This window comes from Citrus sinensis, chromosome 7 (genome assembly GCF_022201045.2).
Source record: "Citrus sinensis cultivar Valencia sweet orange chromosome 7, DVS_A1.0, whole genome shotgun sequence".
In the NCBI taxonomy this organism is placed as follows: Eukaryota; Viridiplantae; Streptophyta; class Magnoliopsida; order Sapindales; family Rutaceae; genus Citrus; species Citrus sinensis.
Window position 1 is genome coordinate 27,166,308 of NC_068562.1, and position 21,643 is coordinate 27,187,950.

General features: G+C 40.5%; 4 protein-coding genes across 4 annotated transcripts; 3 read left to right on the forward strand and 1 right to left on the reverse strand.

The window, feature by feature from the left end:
• Positions 1 to 955: 955 nt before the first annotated feature.
• On the forward strand, positions 956 to 3,534 carry LOC107174938 (uncharacterized). Its single transcript, XM_015526227.1, has 5 exons — positions 956 to 1,225; positions 1,628 to 1,819; positions 1,949 to 2,605; positions 2,693 to 2,748; positions 2,856 to 3,534. Exons 1-5 carry the CDS (start codon positions 956 to 958, stop codon positions 3,532 to 3,534), a joined length of 1,854 nt encoding a protein of 617 aa, XP_015381713.1.
• A 1,495-nt stretch (positions 3,535 to 5,029) lies between these two features.
• LOC102628657 (L10-interacting MYB domain-containing protein-like) lies at positions 5,030 to 5,950 on the forward strand. Its single transcript, XM_006464779.4, has 2 exons — positions 5,030 to 5,347; positions 5,429 to 5,950. The coding sequence occupies exons 1-2, from the start codon at positions 5,030 to 5,032 to the stop codon at positions 5,948 to 5,950; spliced, it is 840 nt and encodes a 279-aa protein (XP_006464842.4).
• Positions 5,951 to 6,269: 319 nt separating this feature from the next.
• LOC107175017 (uncharacterized) lies at positions 6,270 to 7,638 on the forward strand. Its single transcript, XM_052431396.1, has 3 exons — positions 6,270 to 6,764; positions 6,849 to 7,083; positions 7,175 to 7,638. Exons 1-3 carry the CDS (start codon positions 6,270 to 6,272, stop codon positions 7,636 to 7,638), a joined length of 1,194 nt encoding a protein of 397 aa, XP_052287356.1.
• Positions 7,639 to 17,222: 9,584 nt separating this feature from the next.
• LOC102619482 (hypothetical protein) lies at positions 17,223 to 21,643 on the reverse strand. Its single transcript, XM_006494668.4, has 2 exons — positions 18,372 to 21,643; positions 17,223 to 18,236 (listed from the first exon to the last, which is right to left on the reverse strand). The coding sequence occupies exons 1-2, from the start codon at positions 21,063 to 21,065 to the stop codon at positions 17,532 to 17,534; spliced, it is 3,399 nt and encodes a 1,132-aa protein (XP_006494731.2). The 5' UTR covers positions 21,066 to 21,643; the 3' UTR covers positions 17,223 to 17,531.

Below are 21,643 nucleotides of genomic sequence, written 5' to 3' on the forward strand. Positions count from 1 at the left end.
CTTGAGGGTTAAAAAAGTCATTTCATGAATATTCTATTAACTCTATTAACGGAGACTAGTCGGAAGTGGAAAAGTGAAATAAAAGGGTAACTACAGGTGGCGCGTTGAAAAAAAATGTTTGTATATTTTTGCAAAAGGCTAAACAAATAGGTAGACGGCTGTAAATTTTCCTTTTGTAAAATACATCATATTTGATCTCTACAACCACCAGAGTTAGTATCCCATGTTGAGGATTTAGAAAGCCAGCTCAGAGACATTGAGAGAGGTGTCTACAACATCCAGTTGGAGCTTGAGGTAAATTCAATAAGAGGACGCTTGTATTTTTCTTGGTGTGTTTTAGTTTGTTTTTCTGTTTTTCTGTTTGTGTGCTTTAGTTTGTTACCCCGGTGAAGCAGTGGATAACGGTACTTCGTGACAATCAAGTCGATCACTTCAGTTTCCCATAATAACAGATATTCTGAGGCGAAGGTATGGACAGAAACGAGATGTAGTTTGTGTTTGTGTGCTTTAGTTTGTGTGTTTTAGTTTGTTTTTCTGTTTTTCTGTTTGTGTACTTTAGTTTGTTATCTCGGTGAAGTAGTGGATAACAGTACTCCGTGACAATCAAGTCGGTTATTTCAGTTTCCCATAATAACAGATATTCTGAGGCGAAGGTATGGACAGAAACGAGATTTTAGCAAAGCTTCACAATCGATTCCCTTCACTTCCTCAGAATGCCCTCTTTATAATCTATAAAGCTCGGTCCGAACGCATGCGATTGCTTATGAGGAATAACATATCTGCTGACATCCGTTGGTTAATCGAGGCCAAAGTACGATTGGCAGGTGAGTTACCTCACAAATTTATTGCATACATGCCTAGTTGTGGTAAAAGAAATGCCGTTCGGTCTTAAAAATGCGGGGGCCACATACCAGAGGTTAGTGAACAAAATTTTAAGCCACTGATTGGGAGAACAATGGAGGTGTATGTGGACGACATGATAACCAAATCAAAATTCCCGAAGGAACATGTCGAGCATCTCGAGGAGACATTTGGACTTTTGAGGAAGTATAAGATGAAGCTCAACCCGGAGAAGTGTGCTTTTGGGGTCGAGTCGGGCAAATTCCTCAGGTTCATGGTGAGTCATAGGGGGATCGAGGCGAATCCCGAAAAGATCCAGGCGATCGTGCAGATGAGGTCTCTTCGTAACCTGAAGGAGACGCAGAGCCTTACGGGGAGGTTGGCGGTATTGAGCCGATTCATATCCAAGGCAACAGATAAGTGCCAGCCATTCTTTCAAGTGATAAGGAGAGGAAAGAAAACAGAATGGACCCCATAATGCGAAGAAGCCTTCTACACCTTGAAGCAATAGTTGCAGCAAGTACCTCTGTTGTCCACACCGCGGGATGGGGACATGTTATTCTTATATATAGCGGTATCAGATCATGCCACAAGTTCTGTTCTAGTGAGAGAGGAAGAAGGGGTTCAATATCCGATATACTACACCAACAAGGCCCTGCTTGACGCCGAGACTAGATACCCACCGTTGGAGAAATAGACACTCGCCCTCGTGGTTGCTGCTCGGAAGTTGAGGCTATACTTTCAAGCATTCCCCGTCTGGGTAATAACAAACCAGCCATTGCGGCAGACTCTGCACAAGCCGGATGCTTCTGGTTGGCTCGTGAAGTGGGCTATAGAGTTGAGTAAGTTCGACATAGATTCCAAACCCCGAGCAGCAATAAAGGCCCAGGCAGTTAGCAATGAAGACCGGGTAGGTTTCTCAGAACCCGAAGTAGGTTTTGACCAACTGGATGCTGTAACAGTCAGCAATGAAGACCGGGTATGGCAGATGTCAATGGATGGATCCTCAGGGGAGTAGGGGTCTGGAGCAGGGATTGTTTTGGAAGGCCCAGAAGGGAAGGAAATCTCTTATGCTGTAAAGTTAGAATTCACAGCCACAAATAACCAGGCAGAATATGAAGTTTTAATAGCGGGCTTGGGATTGGCTAAGGCAGTGAAAGCGGATAGGGTGAAAATCCGAACTGATTCTCAGCTGGTTGCAAATCATGTCAGTGAAAGATTTCAACCGAGAGATGGGAAGATGAAGCAGTACCTGAAGAAAGTCAGGCAGATGATGGGGAAGTTCGAAGCGGTTGAGGTGATACAAATCCCAATGGAGCAGAATAGTCGAGCAGATATTCTGGCCAAGATGGTAGCTGTGACAGACCCAAAAATGCCTAAGTCGATCCCTTTGGAGGTGAAGACCAGCCCTAGCATCAAGCAGAATTTGGAGGTGATGCTGATAGAACAGAAATGCTCGTGGATGGACCCGATAATCTCATACATTAGAGACGGAGTATTACCACCAAATAAGCTACGAGCTCGGAAGATCAGAGCTCAGGCCTCAAGGTACACGATGATTGATGGGGTGCTATATCGGCGAGGATATACGCTATCGTTCATTCGGTGTTTGGATGAGGACGACGCGGACTACGTACTGAGAGAAATACATGAAGGAGTTTGCAAAAACCATTCTGGTGCGAGATCCCTTGCCCACAAGGTTCTAAGGCAGGGATATTTCTGGCCGACAATGCACCAGGATGCACAGGAGAAGACCAGGAGCTGCGTAAGCTGCCAGAGTTTTACAAATTTCTCTAACCAACCACCAGAGAAGCTCACCTCTATGGCCTCCCCTTGGCCATTTGCTCAATAGGGAATTGATTTGATCAAGCCATTGCCAAAGGGACGAGGAACAGCAACACATGCAAAGTAGTAATAGACTATTTCACGAAGTAGATAGAGGTAGAAGCCTTCAGCAGGATCACAGAGAAAAAGACAACTGACTTCGTATGGAGAAACCTGGTCTGTTGGTACAGGATCCCTTATGCCTTGAAAACAGATAATGGCAGGCAGTTTGATAACCACAACTTCAGGGATTTTTGTCAAAACCTCGGGATAGAGTTGAAGTATTGCTCGCCTGCTCACCTTCAGTCTAACGGACAAGTAGAAGTAGCCAATAAGACAATCAAGAGGCTTTTGAAAACCAGGCTTGGAGCAAAAAAGTGTGTATGGGTTGATGAGTTATCAGGTGTATTATGGGCATACAAGACAACCCACAAAACAGCAACTGGCAAAACTCCGTTTGCCTTGGCCTTCAGACATGAAGCGGTTGTACAAATCGAGATAGGGATGACCACGCACCGAACAGATCATTTCGATGAGCAGGAGAACAACGACCAGATGTGCTTGAATCCGGATTTGCTAACCAAGAAAAGGGAGCAAACATCGAAGCGATCAGCCGTCTACCAACAAAGGGTTGCTCGGTATTACAACCAGAAGGTGAATATACGGCAGTTCAAGGTCGGAGATTGGGTGTTAAGGAGAGTGAATCAGAACATGAAAGACTCGACTCAAGGAGTACTTAGACCAAATTGGGAGGGGCCATATAGGGTCAAGCAGATAGTTAGACCCGGAGCTTACAAGCTTGTTCGCACGGATGGCCACGAGGTGAAACGCCCATGGAAAGCAGCGCACCTCAAGAAATATTTCCAGTAAGACTTGTTCATGTTTTAAAGTTATTTCTATTTCTCACTCCTTATTATTTATTTTATGTCAAAGCAATCTCGTGTAAGCCGAATTCATCAATTAATGAATCGATGAGGAATTTCAGTCAGCTGTAATGTTACAAAAATTTCTAAGGCACGCAAAAGCTAAGTCTCAAAGCCTGTCTTATGGCAAGACCAGAAGCCAAGCGTGTCAGGATCTGCTCGACCAAGCGAGGGCGAGCAGACCCCCAAGCATTGAAAAGCTTCTAAAGTATGCAAAGGCTCACTAAGTCTCAAAGCCTGTTTTATGGCGAGACCAGAAGCCAAGCATGCCAGGATCTGCTCGACCAAGCGAGGGCGAGCAGACCCCCAAGCATTAAAAAGTTTCTAAGGTATGCAAAGGCTCACTAAGTCTCAAAGCCTATTTTATGGCGAGACCAAAAGCCAAGCGTGCCAGGATCTGCTCGACCAAGGGAAGGCGAGCAGACCCCCAAGCATTGAAAAGTTTTTAAGCCATGCAAAGGCTCACTAAGTCTCAAAGTCTGTTTTATGGCGAGACTAGAAGCCAAGCATGCCAGGATCTGCTCGACCAAGCGAGGGCGAGCAGACCCCCAAGCATTGAAAAGCTTCTAAGGTATGCAAAGGCTCACTAAGGTGGCGTTTGTTTTTTAACTTAATAACTTAAAGTGACTTAACTTAATTAATTAAGTTAATTAGAAGTGTTTGTTTTTATAACTTAATAGGACTTTTTAAATAATTTTGACTTAATAAAATAAGCTAATTTTTTTAGCTTTTTACTGAATGGAAAAATCTGAATTAAGTCAGTTACTTTCTAATGTCAAAAATATCCCTACTTTATAATTTATTTTTCATATCTATCCTAAAACTCACCTAAAAAAATTTATCCCACATAATAATCTTATCATTATTTTTTTAGCCGTCATGCAATCTCCCCTCACTTTGCTTCTCTCGTCCAGTTCTTGAATTTCCCATTAATTTCTCTTGAATCTCCCATTAATTGCTCACCAGGCAAGCACTTGACTTGGGCCTTTCTTTTTTACTTTTCAATTACCTTTTCTAGCATTCACTTTTATTATATTTGACTTTTCAATTACGTTTTCTAGCATTCACTTTTAATAATTAATAGCTTTGCTACTCTTTTTGGATCTGACACACTTCGTTATGCGTTTTGGGTATTGTTTTATTTATATGAATATATTTTGTTAATCTGACAGTGATTTATTTGGGAGAATTTTCGCTCATCTGTTTGATTTCATTTTTCTTTTTTATAATTGAGATGATGTTGTGTATAATCAATTGACTGAATGCAGATATGACATTGCATTTTTTTTTTTAATGTAATTGGTTGAAGTAGTTTTAATAGAGCTATCTTGGGTGGTTACGAATTTTTCAGTCTCCTTGGGTGAAATTAATAATGGCAATTGCTGAAATTAATAATCCACAATTGGTTCCATTTGATTGTTTTTTGCGGAACTTTCTCATAGATGTCGTCACAAGGGGAGAGAGCAAATTGGACTGATCCAACTTATAGGAAATATTTTATTGATCTCTGCATGCGTGAAGCAAACAATGGAAATAGATCTGGGGCAACCTTGAAGCCTACTGCTTGGAATAGGATTTCTCAAGAACTGAAAACATTGACAGGAAAATCTATTACCCCGAAACAACTTAAAAATGGATGGGATTATATGAAAAGGCAATACCTCACATGGCTGAAATTAACAATGACAATAGGACATGGTTACAATTCTACAACTCGTACTTTTGATTGGCCACCTGAAAGATGGGAAGAATACTTGAAGGTAACATTTTTTTTTATTTAAGTAAATTATTTAATATTTTTACATATAAGTATAATCAATTATTATGTTTTGATTGAACAGAAATATCCAGAAGCTAAACAATTTCGCAATAAACCTTTAGCAAATGCTGAAGAGTTGGTGGCATTGTTCTCAGGTGCAGTAGCAACAGGAGCTTATAACTGGAGTTCTGGAATGGAAGGGATACCAGAAATGGGGAATCTATCATCGATGCTATCTGAAACTCCAATTAACGTAGAAGATAATGATTGTGAGGTAAAAACACCAGATTCATACACCAATGTGGATGAACCGCTTTCCGATGACATGCAAAGGTGTAAAAAGAAACAAAAGAAAAGCAAATCGGATGAAACTCGCGAAGATATCAACAAATTAGTGGCTGTATTAGAGAAGACCGATGACAAAGGACCTTCAATTACTCAGTGCATGCCGATTTTGAGAAAGCTACTAACTTATGACAATCCCATGTATTATGTGGCTACTAATGCACTCTGCAATAAGAGAGAGTATCGAGAACTATGGATGGGCATGGAGTGTGATGAAGAACGAATTGGATGGATTTATAGTTTACCAAAAGGGCCTTAATATCTTATTCCTAGTTCATTTGTCAATGTTTTATTTGGTGTGTTTTGGTTATTTGAATATTTAATGAATATCTTGCTGCTCAATGTGTGGTTTACATTGCTTATCTATGTTTTTTTTTTTACTTTATTTTTGTCTTTATAATTTCTTATAAATTTGTTTATATGGTCAGGTTGTTATATCCTATCACAAATAAATTGCAGCCTAAGCAATACTTTGGACTTTAATAGTAGGTATGTCAACATTCAATTAATATTAAATATTCTTCTTTAAATGCTACATATATAATATATATATATATTTTTTTTTTCGTATAATAGATATGGCTATGGCTGACGAAGAAGTTGACATAAAGATTGGGGTTAGACGAATATTACGGAAACAATTGATTATGTTGGTAAAAAAATTATTGAAAGGGTCGACCAAAAGGCAACGAGTATCTACATCATCTCTGACAGGTTCTCTTTACATTCAAGAACTTTTAAATGGATCACCAATAGTCTGCTATGATCTTATGCGGATGGATAAGAATGGGTTCATATCTCTATGTCAATTGTTCAAAGAAAAAGGATGGCTTTCTTATAGTAAGCATTTAACTGTTGAAGAGAAAATGGCTATGTTCTTATTTACAATTAGCCATAATCTTCGAAATCGGTTCATTAAAATTAGATTCCAGCACTCAGGTCATACAGTGCATAGGTATTTTCATGAAGTACTGTCGGCAATGATGAAGTTTTCGAAAGAAATGATCACTCCTCCGTCATTTACAGATAATTCAAGAGGCATCCGTAATACTCGATTAAGGCAAATTTTTAAGGTATAAAACTTTATGTATACTAATATGTTGAAGAATAAAGCTTTTTATTTTGATCATTGAAATAATTTAATTACTAATATGTAGGATTCAATTGGTGCAATTGATGGAACTCTTATTCATGCATGTATTCCAACTGATAAACAAGTGCCATATAGAGGTCGGGGTAGGGGAGAATGCTTTCAAAATGTAATGGCCCTTTGTGATTTTGACATGATATTTAGATATGTTGTTGTTGGATGGGAAGGAACTGCACATGATTCAAGGGTCTTAACTGAAACCATTCGTAATTCAAGAAATAATTTTCCTATTCCACCGCCTGGTATGTCATTATTTATTATTTTACCAATTTATTCATTATAATTTATAATATTATATTTTATTAGTCACTCATGTTGAATGTTTTTTTCTAGATAAATACTATTTAGTTGATGCAGCATATTCACATATAAGAGGTTTCATGGCACCATACCGTCATGTGCGTTATTGGTTAGGTGACTTTCGTAGTGGCGGTCGAGCTAGAGAAAGGGAGGAAATATTCAATCATGCCCATGCTAAATTGAGAAATGTTATTGAACGTGCTTTTGGTGTGCTAAAGGCCCGTTTTCCAATACTAAAAAGGATGGCACCATACTCATTTGATACACAGAGAAAAATAGTGGTGGCATGCATGGCGATTCATAATTTTCTTCGAAAAATATCAGTGGATGATGCATTATTTGCTCAATATGAAAATGATGAAGTTGAGCTAGAAAGTGGTCATGGCAATCAAAACCACACAGCTAATGCTATCAACTCCTCAAGTATGGAAGATCAAAATTACATGCGACAACTTCGAGATGAAATTGCAAATCAACTGTTTCAAACATCTTATTAGTTTTTTCTTTTTTATATTATATACGATAAAATTTCAAATTTATGGTATTTTATATATTAAAATTCCAAAATCAATATGTGTTCACTTAAATATAGTTTTACTTATAAATGTTAAAATATTGTGGTATTTAATATATTATTTATTTGACATTTAAATTTAATAAGGATACAAATGTAAAACTACACATTTTCTGTTTTTTAAGTTGAAAAAAAACAAACAACTTAATACTTATTTTCAGAGATTCAGACGAAAAAACAAACAAATTATTCAGATTCAGACATTTAGATCTATTCAGAATTCAGACTAATTCAGGTCTATTCAGATTTCAGACAAAAAAACAAACGCCACCTAAGTCTCAAAGCCTGTTTTATGGCGAGACCAGAAGCCAAGCATGCCAGGATCTGCTCGACCAAGCAAGGGCGAGCAGACCCCCAGCATTAAAAAGTTTCTAAGGTATGCAAAGGCTCACTAAGTCTCAAAGCCTGTTTTATGGCGAGACCAGAAGCCAAGCGTGCCAGGATCTGCTCGACCAAGGGAAGGCGAGCAGACCCCCAAGCATGGAAAAGTTTTTAAGGCATGCAAAGGCTCACTAAGTCTCAAAGTCTGTTTTATGGCGAGACTAGAAGCCAAGCATGCCAGGATCTGCTCGACCAAGCGAGGGCGAGCAGACCCCCAAGCATTGAAAAGCTTCTAAGGTATGCAAAGGCTCACTAAGTCTCAAAGCCTGTTTTATGGCGAGACCAAAAGCCAAGCATGCCAGGATCTGCTCGACCAAGCGAGGGCGAGCAGACCCCCAAGCATTAAAAAGTTTCTAAGGTATGCAAAGGCTCACTAAGTCTCAAAGCCTGTTTTATGGCGAGACCAGAAGCCAAGCGTGCCAGGATCTGCTCGACCAAGGGAAGGCGAGCAGACCCCCAAGCATTGAAAAGTTTTTAAGGCATGCAAAGGCTCACTAAGTCTCAAAGTCTGTTTTATGGCGAGACTAGAAGCCAAGCATGCCAGGATCTGCTCGACCAAGCGAGGGTGAGCAGACCCCCAAGCATTAAAAAGTTTCTAAGGCATGCAAAGGCTCACTAAGTCTCAAAGCCTGTTTTATGGCGAGACCAGAAGCCAAGCATGCCAGGATCTGCTCGACCAAGCGAGGGCGAGCAGACCCCCAAGCATTAAAAAGTTTCTAAGGTATGCAAAGGCTCACTAAGTCTCAAAGCCTGTTTTATGGCGAGACCAGAAGCCAAGCGTGCCAGGATCTGCTCGACCAAGGGAAGGCGAGCAGACCCCCAAGCATTGAAAAGTTTTTAAGGCATGCAAAGGCTCACTAAGTCTCAAAGTCTGTTTTATGGCGAGACTAGAAGCCAAGCATGCCAGGATCTGCTCGACCAAGCGAAGGCGAGCAGACCCCCAAGTATTAAAAAGTTTCTAAGGCATGCAAAGGCTCACTAAGTCTCAAAGCCTGTTTTATGGCGAGACCAGAAGCCAAGCGTGCCAGGATCTGCTCGACCAAGGGAAGGCGAGCAGACCCCCAAGCATTGAAAAGTTTTTAAGGCATGCAAAGGCTCACTAAGTCTCAAAGTCTATTTTATGGCGAGACTAGAAGCCAAGCATGCCAGGATCTGCTCGACCAAGCGAAGGCGAGCAGACCCCCAAGTATTAAAAAGTTTCTAAGGCATGCAAAGGCTCACTAAGTCTCAAAGCCTGTTTTATGGCGAGACCAGAAGCCAAGCGTGCCAGGATCTGCTCGACCAAGGGAAGGCGAGCAGACCCCCAAGCATTGAAAAGTTTCTAAGGCATGCAAAAGCTCACTAAGTCTCCAAGTTTGTTTTATGGCGAGACCAGAAGCCAAGCGTGCCAGGATCTGCTCGACCAAGCGAAGGCGAGCAGACCCCCAAGCGTTGAAAAGTTTCTAAGGCGCGCAAAGGCTAAGTCTCAATGCTTGTCTTATGGCGAGACCAAAAGTCAAGCGTGTCAGAATCTGCTCGACTAGGCGAAGGCGAGCAGACTCCCAGACGCGATAAAAGTTTCTAAGGCACACAAAGGGTAAGTCTCGAAACCTATTCTATGGCGAGACCAGAAGCCAAACATGTCAAGATCTGTTCGACCAAACGAAGGCGAGCAGACTCTCAAAAAAAAAATTAACTACAATTCAAGAAGGCAAGTAAGAACATTCTTATTAATCTGCTGAAAGTTGTAAAGCTGTTAATCCCAACATACAATGTTAAAAAAAAAACATACAACTACAAAAGGAAAACACACTTAAGAGGACGGCGGGTCAGTAAGCTGGTTTCCCTCTACTGGCTGGTCAACTTCAGGGGCAGGAAGAGTGTCACCCGTTGCTCCAAGAGGGGTACTTGCCTCAGCAACATTAGCAGGGACTGCATAAGGAGGAGAGACTCCCTCCTCGGTGGCATTTGGCTCCACCTCCTCGATATCTTCTTTGGCGGCCTCCTCATCCATATACTGAGCAACACCAGCAGCTAGCTCGTCTATCTTCAGATCAGGATGCTACTTCCCAAGGACGGCCTGAAATACTAACAAGGCAACCCAAAAGGGGGGGTGAATTGGGATTTTAAAAAATAAGCTAAGCAAACAACACAACAATCCAATCTAATGCCTTAATAAATTCGAAAACAATAAATTCAATGAAAGCACAATAATAAATGAGCAAGGGAAGAGAAAGCAAACTCAAGAATTTTTACGTGGTTCGGCAATCCCCGCCTACGTCCACGCCTCCAAGCACACCGGGCTTGAGGATTTCACTAAGCTAGCCTCCCAAGGCTTCAAACGCTTACAATTGACTTCCAAGGTGTCAATGGACCTTTACAACAAGAGATTATCCCCAATCTCTTAACCCAAGTGTATCCCAACATTTACAACCTCTCAAGGATAAATATTACAAATGAATTTTCTCTCACACAATGTGTTTGATTGCAAGTGAAAGCTCAATGTGTGAATGAATGAGATGAATACAAGAATTTAAAGCTCAATGAAAGTTGTATTCTCAATATTTTGCTCAATGATGATCGTCGGAATTCTTCTTGTTTGAATTGGATTGAGCATATTTATAGTTGGAGCTGAAAAAACTAGTCGTTATAAACTGTCTGCACGAAAACGGTTCGCCGTTAACCATTAACGGTTAACCGTTTAGGCTGGTCAAAGTTACCGTTGGGCCAATTTTCAAATAAATAGTTTACCGTTTAGGATTACCCTTTCGCCGTTAAGTTCTAGAGACCTGCAAAATAAATTTGGTTTAACCGTTCTTACTAAACAGTTCAAGGTTAGCAATCTGGAAATAATCGGTTAACCATTTTTAGTAAACGGTTCACCGTTATGTTCCAGAATCATCATTTTAACAATACTATGCAGAACATGCTTTCTGAAAATAAACGGTTAGCCGTTTGCTACAGTGATTGCTATAGTGACATTATTTTCTAATTTTATAGTTTGATCCCAAAACTTTATAAAATTATATTATGGCCCAAAACGTTATGAAAGTTTGTAAATAAGTCCAATTTCAGAATTTCTAAATAATGCTTTGTTAATCCCAAAACTTTTTGAAATTATGATATAGCCCAAAATGCTATGAAACTTTTCAAATAAGTCATTCTCCAAAATTTCAAGCAATACTTGTTGATTTCAAAGTTTTCAAAACTCTTTCAATTAAATCATAAACTTGAAAAACAACCAATTTCATAAAATCATTTTTCCATTAAATATAAAACCTTTATAATGTAAAAATAATGATTTATTTAAAATGTATAAAAAATAATTTGAACTTCAAAGATTAATCATTCTTAATCTTATTTGTTATCATCAAAATCAACATTATGAAAACATATATGTTAACACGGCCATGGTGCAACGATAGGAATGCCGAAGCCCCTGGTCATATTGGTTGTCAGCTTCCTTCTCCAGGTTCTCGACCTGAACCTGGTGGGAATCCCGGAGAGACTCGAGCTGAGCCTCGTACATAGCCTTCTGCCTTTGCAGATCCTCCTTGACCTTAGTCAGCTCTTCCTCAAGATTAATGGCCTTTGCTTGAGCAAGAGATTCTCGCTCTATCAACTTCAAATTCTTGAGATTCATGTCTCCTGCTCTCTTCTCGGCAGCATCAGCTTTGGTATTGGTCGATTGAATGTCCTCCTTCATCTTCCGGTCATAGCGGCCGACCTTCGCCTTATAGTAGGTGGCCATGCAGCCGAGGTGAAAGGCATTATACTGTATAGCTCCCACCAGCTCACCTAGGGTGCTGCCGTCAAAATCCTTCAGGTCCTTCTTGCTCACGAGTTTAGAAAACTCATTGATATAGGGGACTAAATGTTCTGCTCGATTGTCAGATAAACGAGGTTTCGCCCCAGCTGGTGGAGAAGAGGAAGCGGGTCAGTGGCTGCTCCGCTAGTTTCTTCGACTTTGGCAGGAAGAGGTGGTAGAGTCTTCAAGGGGGGAACCTGCTGCACAATGTTCACCCGCTTCGCAGTGGGAGCATATTTATTCTGGTCCCGCTTGGCAGTATGAGGTCAAGGACGTTTCCGATTCAGAGCCCCGATCACAGCATCCTCCATCTTATGGCCGGTGGATGTTGAGTGTTAGAAAATGCATATTTATAAAGGAGAAAACCGTCATTTTACATTTCAAGTCTTACTAACAACCCTTACTTTTATGTATTTAACCTTCTTGTGATTTAATTACATGTGTTTTATTTTAATTAAGTATTTTATGTATTTTAGGGGCATTATAGTCATTTCACAATAAAGGAGAAATCAAACGGCAAAACGGACATCACTTTTGAACTCAGGACGGTCAAAAACCTTAGGAGGAGCATAAAAGGAAAAATGACACTATTCACATGTACGGTACTATTCACGTGTACGGTACTGTATACGTTACTGTTCACGACACTGTTCACATAGACGGATGATGACGTGGCATTGACCGATGATGTGGCATTGACTGATGAGGTGTCACGATCCTGTTGGACTAAAATTCTTATGTACTGTTGATGGTGACGTGGCAGCATATCAGTGGACGAAAAATCTCGCATACGGTGCATGCATCACACAGGATTATTTTCAACCAAACCGCGTTACTGTTCATTCGGGTCAAACCGCGTTACTGTTCAAAGTCGGGTCAAACCGTGTTACTGTTCATCCGCGTGGTCAAACCGTGGACTGTTGACTGATGACGTGGCGCAATCCTGAGCGTCCAAACTGTTTTTAATCCGATGGCCATGATTTACTCCATGTATCTATAAAAAGTAGGGATGGCAATGGGGAGGGGAGGGGAGGGGACCAATCTCCCCATACCCATCCCCGATGTTTTGCATATGTCCCCGTCCCCTCCCCGTCCCCGTCAAAATTGCTTGAGAGAATCCCCATCCCCTCCCCGAATAATAACAGGGGATCCCCGAGGGTCCCCGGTCCCCGAATAATTAATAGTCTAATACATTTTTTATTTTCGATTTTAAATTAATCATATTAAAATAAACTCATACCGCTATTGTAAGCTCGTAACCAACTTTGACAGCACATTAAGTCCTCCAATGTGCTTGGATGAAGTTTGTTATGGTATGAGCTCACAACTCTACCACTAGTGTTAAAAGCTGATTCAGAAGCAACTGTTGTAATTGGAATTGCCAAAATATCTCTAGCAATTCGAGCTAATGTAGGATACCTATTAGCATTTGTCTTCCACCAACTCAAAATATTAAAATCTTCCATCCGAGATATAACTTTCTCATCCAAATATGAATCTAATTCATCTGCAACAACTGCACAATCTCCATTGTTTACATAATCATTAAAACCTGTCATCCATTTGGTTGCTTTCTTATAAGAATCCCCTGTAGATCTAGTAGAAGAACTACTACCAGTATAATCAAAGCAATAAACAGTTGGTGAAAACTTCAATTAATACTCTTCAACTAATTCCCGGCAAAGGGTGACCACTTTCCCAACATACAACTATTTTGATATTTATTATTTTTAACAATATTTATAATTTTGTTATTTATTTATTAGTAATTTTAAAAATAAAAATAAAATTAAAAATTAAAATGGGGAAATGGGTAGGGGATGGGGATTCCACCTCATCCCCGTCCCCTCCCCGAATAAAAAGTTGGGTAAAAAATTTTCCCCGTCCCCTCCCCGAAAAAAAAATTGGGTATAAAATTATCCCCGTACCCTCCCCGAATGGGGAAAATCCCCGAGGGTACCCATCCCCGTGGGGATTTTTGCCATCCCTAATAAAAAGGGGGCCTCTCCCCCCTAATTGGATATCTCTGAATCCATTTTCTGTAATTCCTTCTCCATCTTGTATTTTCTTCGTATTTTAATAAATTCCCATTTTGCCCCTAGTTCAATTATGAGTGGCTAATTTTCTTTCAAGCTTGGGTTGAAGGTGAAGTCTCAACATGTGTCATGGGCTTAATTTGGTAAATTTATTTTCTCTTCCCCTCTAGTTTTTGTGGATGTTTTGACTTCTCGTCGACAAATAATAATATTCTTGTCTAGTACCGCCTTGGTTTCACCGGCCCTCTAGTACAAGGTTATTATTATTTGGCACGATAAGCCCTTAGCACCATATTGATTAGAGCGTGGTTCATGAGGTGTGGATTCCCCCCTTATGATTTAATTGGCATTAATACGGATTATTTAGCCCATGATGCATGTTGATACGGATCCAGATACCCAAGTACGTCAATTTAATAGATTTTCTCTTCAATTTATTCTCTCCATTGCAATTCCAATTTTAGAATTTATTCTCGCCATTTTAATTTAAGTATTAGCATATTTCAAATCATTTCCACCATAAATCCAACTACCCATTTACAAAATTAATTCTATATATAATTAAAATCCACCTCCTCGTGGGATCGACACTCGTCACCATTAGTCTATACTACAATAGATTCGTGCGCTTGCGAGTACATTAAAATTTGCACAACAGTGGACACCAAACGAGATTCAACCAAGTTATAAATAGTTAGCATCTCTCGATTCAAACAGGAATTGGCCAGTACAGCCTCGACCCGCTTGAGCTGCTCAGGTTTAAGTGGGTAGTGCACACCCCAAGAACCTGTAATGCGAACAGATATTGGGTTAGAGACAAATCAGCAAAGTGAGAACAACTATGGAGACAAGACACCTAAAGCGAGCAGACAACCTGGGACCACGAAACGGGGTGGGACGCGATAATCATTCCCGTCAATCTGTGCAACTTGACCCCAGAGACCCCCAGCAAAAAAGAATTTTTTTCTTCCAATTCTCATCACCACCAGTTGGAAGATCAATTATGGGTTTCCTGGTCTTGGTACTTAATTGGAAGTCATACCAGTCGGCGTCTTTGGGGCTGCTCTTTAGCTGATACAGGTGCTTCACCTCATCAACTGTGGGCTCGCTTTGGCAACATCTATCCGACAATATAAACAAACCAGAGAGTACTCTCCACCCGTTAGGGTTCAGCTGACCAGGAGCTAAATTTAACCTATTAAGTATTCGGGCAAAATAGGGTTGCAGGGGGTACCTCAGTCCAAGTTTAAAACTCTTCAGAAATAGAGTAACATATCCCCTAGGAGGCCGACTAGGAGTATCCTTCTTTCCTGGGATCTTAAGAGGTATATCATCAGGAATTTCATACCTAACCTGGAGGTCAGTGACTCGTCTACTGTGGTCATGCACGTGATGAAATCAATAGTATAATGCTCTGATAGAGCTCTACCTCCTACTGTGACCCTCCTATTTAGTCGCGATGTTCCTGGTGAGGACATTTCACCAGAATCATCTCCCTGATCCTCACTCAGGGTTTCTTCCGAACCAAAAGATCCCTCGTCGCCGCTATTGCCGCTTGAGGAGGTTATTTGGGAGGGCATCCTCCTAGCACTAGTCCCAACACTAGATCTAATGGGTTCTAAGGGGATCCCAAGGTCAAAGGCAAGATCGGCGAGCAGACTAGGCAAGAAGTCTAACTCGTCGTCATCAATCTCAATGACCTTCTCTTTACCTTTTGACATTCCCTAAACTATAACCAGAGCAGCATCACCAAATACTACACAAGCAAAACAAAGAGAAAAGAAATTGTCTACAACTATCCAAGACCGAAGAAATAGAAATAATACCTGAAGTTGTGACGGAAGGTCGGAGAGAGACAATGAGGGAAGACAAGGATGGAAGCTTTTACGCCAAGGGAGAGGAAGGACCCAGTTGCCGAAGAGACAGAAATGGGATAAAAAACGAGTTTCTCTTTTGGGGATTTTGGTTTCCTAATGAAGAACAAACTCTTGGGCTGCCAGCATTTAACGACACAAATTCCAAGGGTTTCGTAGCCATCGGTTTAAAATTCAAATGGAGGGATAGATTTCTGCCACATCACCTCATCCGCAATTAAATGCGACACGACTCTTCAAAGCCCTTTCCGATCCTACCCGAGTCACGACTGTTGAATTTCTACTGTCGATTCACTGCGTTACTCGACACCAGAAACTGGGGGACCGGTGTTTGGGGGGCGTACACCGACCAGACCAGATATGGTGAGCAGGTATCTGGTAGCAGGATAGTTAGGTATGGTGAGCAAGTATCTGGTGGCAGGATAGCACGAGCGGGAATGTTTCTGCTCGTTCACGAACACATCCTTCACGTGATCACAGCGGGAGCCAGCCTCCTACTACGAGAATAAGGCTGTTCCTGCTAGAGGTCGAGGTGAGGAGACCCTGTCAATGACAGTTGGCAAGACGTCCGTGCACTCCTACCCGAGAATCAAGGCACGAAGTTCATCAAGCCACGACTACGAAAACGGAGCGTCCACTTCCGAGAGTTGGGGGGAGGCAATGGACGTGGGTTGTGGGAAACCGGGACTCAGAGAAAGCCTATAAAAAGGTAGCCAATGAAGGTAAAAGGGTTAGGTTTTTTTACATTGAAATAGAGATAAAGAGAACTCTAGATAATTAATATTAAAAAGAAGCCATAAGATTTTGTGGCTGGTTTTCTCAGGAATCTGAAACCTACATTTCTGACTTAAGCGTCGGAGGGTTTACGCAGGGAAATCACCCGGCGCGCTCTGATTTGTTTCTGTGTACGCAGGAGTCTGTGGAGAAGAAGTGTTACGACGAAAGGTCCTGGTCGTGGTCGAGCAGAGAACCAGAATCTCACATCAACATTATTATTATTATTATTATTATTATTATTATTATTATTGTGTTATTATAGTTATTATTCCTATAAAAAAATTAATAATAATGCTTTGGAAAAAATCAGACTTTCCATCATGGTTTTTGATTGAGTGGGGATGGTTCCTAGAGACGAAACACGTCGCCAGAATCCGATAATGGGAGCTTCTGAAATGTCTTATCTATTGAGAAAGTTTGTGGTGCATTACAACTATCGTATGTGTAATATTTGTAATTGAATTTAAAAAATATATATAACTAATATTTATTCTTTTTAAAATAAATAAATAAATATATATATATATATATATATATATATATATATATATATTTTGTATATCTAACGTAATATTTTTAATATATTCTATAATTCCATCTATCGGTAGTATTGAGATGCCCATCGTTCAAAATATAAATAAACATACAACAGTTAAAAAAACAACAGAAATAATAATAATTAAAAGAAAGTACTCTGATAAACATTTCGCGATAGCATGAGAAAATTCTCCGATTGTGAAAAATTACAGAAAATCAATTAAACGGGGAATTATTGCAAAATGACCACAAATTTCAGATATCTTCGAGCACTCCAGCAGCCACATGATCCCCAAAACTTCATTCAAGCGACTGGCTTCATTTGTCGATTGCTCAGTACCGTGGCTAGTTACGTTGTCTTTTAATTTATTCTTCAAAATTTCATATTTTGCCTTTCGTCCATCAATCTCTTCAGAAAGCAGAGCTAACTCCTTTTGAATCTCGTAAAAGGGCTGCTCCTGATCGAACTTTCATTATTATTCTTTTGAAAAAAATCCAAGCCTATTCTCTTCAACTGATCCAAAGCAAAATCAATTTTAAACCCTGCTCTCTGAACAAGTTTCAAGAGAAACCACCACATGATAAGTGAGGCAACATCGAGGTTCTTTACCTCAGTATTATTCATGATTTCCACAATCGTACAGAATGTGATAAGGGCAATCGTCTTTAGTTTTGGAGTCAACGGGCAACTGGCACCGATATCGTCATACTTTTCAAGCAACTTCTTCAGAACCGGGGCTAACTTCGGATTGATTTTATAATCTCTCACGTTCACGAGCTCAAGCTCTGCTTCTCTAACTTTATGCTCTGCTTCTCTATCTATATATCCTAGTTGCAGTAATCCTTGCGTATGTTCCTTTGCCACATGCTTTAACAGGCCTTTGGCATAAAACCGCACCTTTCCTGAAATTGTGTCATCAATCTCTTCCAGTTCTTTAAAGATATCCACAGGAGTGCGCTCCTGTATCTTTTCCAGCTCTTCAAAGACACCATTTCGAGTGGACTCCATTGTCTTTTTTTCCTCTGAACTTAAGTTTTCAAATATATATTTGTAGCTGTAGGTTAAGCGAGACTTTCCTACAGATCTCAGCTCGACATCTTTGCTCTTTCCTTCAACAAACTGCATTACCTATAAAGCAATACAGGATTATTAATTAAATATTACTTAGATCAACGCGTAACAATGAAGCTCATAGTTGTAAAACAATAAGTTAAGAAAAACTCAAACTAAAATTCTAAAATCCCCAAATATGATTAGATGTACCTCAGAAAACACGCATTCAAGATCAACCACAAAGTTGCAATTTTCGCAGTGATACACACATTCTCGACCGTCTCGTATGGTCTCGCAAAAATCACAATAATACTTGTCGTCATAGCAATGACTAGAAAGTTCAACACACTTATCCTTGAGCGCGAGAGAATGTAAGTGACTATGATGGTCAATGGTTTGTGGCATTTCAAAACACAAAAGGTGCCAATTCTTATTGCATTTCACACAACGTATATAAGAGAGATCTAGTGGGGTCAACTCATCTGGGGGGATATTATAAGACTTGCAGCTTTCGCATTCTGGAGTGCCGTATAACTTCTTGAAGAAAGTAAGAGTATGTTCATGATGAACTGATTCAAGTTTTATTGAAGGGAGGAGAGAAGAACAGTCAAGGTCTAGAATGAAGTCACAATCTTCGCAGAGATAACAGAAGCTATAGATATCCTTACGACAAGCACTGCACTCTTCAGGGCTGTCTGAGAGAAAGAGTGGATGTCGATGGAAGGGATGCTGCCTTTCTCTCGGTAGCTCAGCGCAAGATTTATGAAGATAATAATCGCACTGATCACAACCATATGCTGGTTCGTTTGCCTGGATATCGTTGCCGCATCCATCACAAAAAATATCATCATTCCATTTGTTTTCGTAGAGAAACAACAGATGTTCATGGCTGAAATGTTTCGTCGTCTTCTGCCTTTCATCAACTTGTAGCTCAGTGATTACGCAACCCACATGTGCGTAGTACTCACAATCAGCACAACAATAAGCAGGATGCTCGGGATTTATTTCTTTTCTGCAGACGGTGCAGTAAGATTGATCAGAGTTATCTTCGGCGAGTGTTCCAGTCATTAGAGTCAGACGATGCTCGTGTTGTATCACCATAACAGTTAGTGGTAGTTGGTGAGGGCCACACTGAACGTGAAAATTGAGTTTGCACTCCATACAACGCATAAAGAAAGCACCATCAGTTGTAAGGCCACATGCTGCACATTCTCCGTAGTGGTCCATATTCTCAATAAGAGTAAGAAGATGCTCGTGACCTTTGTACTTAATGTTTGCCTTCAAAGATAAACAGTCAGGATGTAAGTCGAAGTCACACGTGTCACACCGGTATCTAAAACCGTGAATGCCAAAGCGACATGCATCGCACCGATACCTGAACTTCTTAGCGACCAAGAGTGTCAGAGGATGCAGTTGATGGAAAGGATGTCGAACTTCTGTAGGCAACTCACTACATGAAATATGGATGTAGAACTCGCATCCAACACAACCATAACATCGACCATCGATGGTTTTGCAGCAAAACTCGCAATTCAAATTTGTTACCTCCGACTCCGGGATAACATCCAAATGATGCTCGTGGCTAAAATGTCCGATTCTTTCTTGACCTTCGTGGGACTCGCACTTGTCAGTGGATACCATGAGATTTACAGCAGGATGCTCTGAAGCACAGCCAATATCCAGATCGAACTTGTAACAAGTATCACAATGATATGTGAAACCATTGAAAAGCTTACCACAGGCATGGCATGTGATCTGTTTTGAAATATCAGATAATCTGAGTCTCAAATAATGTTCATGCGATTCATGATGAATCTCTCTCGGCAGCTCAACACAGGATTTGTGGAGATAAAACTTGCAAGGATCACAACCATACGTTGGGCCTTGGATAGCCTCCCGGCATCCATGACAAAAAATATCATTATTCTTGGGGATTTCACGGAGAATCAAGATATGCTCGTGACTGAAATGTCTCGATCTCCCTTTATCATCATACTGTATCTCAGTGATCGCACAACGCACATGAGCGAAGTACTCACATTCAACACAGCAGTAGAAGGGATCCTCCGAATTTCTTTTTTGCCCACAAACATAACAGCAATGAAGGGATCCTCCGAATTTGTTGAGAATGAGAGGATGTTCGTGGTCTTTATGCAAAACAGACGGTGGTAGTGGGTCAGAACCACACTGCAAATGGAAATCGAGGTCACATCGCACACAACGCGCAGAGAAAACACCTTCAATACCAAAACCGCAAGCTTCACATATGCTGTAGTCGAACATACCCTCAATGAGTATAAGAAGATGCTGATGGCCTTTGTATTCCACGTTTGGCTTCAGAGATGAACATTCTAGATGCAAGTTAAAGGCACACATGTCACATCGGTACCTCAAACCTTGAATATTGAACTGACAAGCGTCACAATCATATCTGTTCGGCTCCCCATCCAAGAGTTGTAAAGAATGGCGCGGATGAAACGGGTGGCGGATTTCTTGCGGAAATTCATCCCGACATGAATTATGGATGTAAAACTCACACGGAGCACAACCATAGCCTGGGCCGTTGATGCTTTTTGAGCACAACTTGCAATTCATATCAATATCATGCAACTTCATCAAGGTCAAGGGATGCCGATGACTGCAATGCTCGACGTGCTGCTGACCTTGATGGTATTTAATGAGCATTGAAGCACATCCTACACCAATCTGGAAATCGCAATCCCCACAACGGTACTTAAACGATCTGTGTTTTTGCCGACAAAAATCGCATTTTAGCTCTTTCGATTCATCACTAGAATCTCTTTCAAAGTGGAGTACGCAATGTGGACGATAGTGAGTGATACAAATCTCTTCTTGTAAATCAACACACGATTGATGGAAGAGAGGAGGTTCGGGCGAGCACATCTTACAAATGTAGAAACTACCCGAGGTTACTTCTTTGTTGCAAGCAGAGCAGGTGTTGGGATTAAACCCACGGTTGGTGCAGCTGTAGGATTCACCAAAACAAGGCTATTCACAGCCATGGAAAAGAAGTTAGCCATTATTATTATTCTCACAAAGTGTTAAAGGATGCTCGTGGAAAAAGCTTTTGACCTCCATTTCTCTCTTTCGCCCTTTGTGTTTCCCTCCCTACACTCTCTTTTACAAGTTTCGAATAATTTCTCACTTTCTGTTTCCCTTCCCCTCTGTTTTACAAAAGCATCTCTTTCTCTATTTTTCTCCCTATTAATTACGGATCAAGATCGCCAGTGTTTGCTAGTTTGACTCTGCTCAAATTTTGAGACACCTCAGAATAGACTCAAAGCAACAATTTTTCTTTAAAATATTTATATCAATTAAGTTTAAAGAATTACTGAAAAATCGAATTCAAGCCGTATTTTACTGATTTTGCCGAAAACATATTTTTGCAAATGGGTTAAACATAAAAATGATACTTTGGCAAAAAGATCGGCCAACTTATTTTTTTGGGTATTTTTGGTATT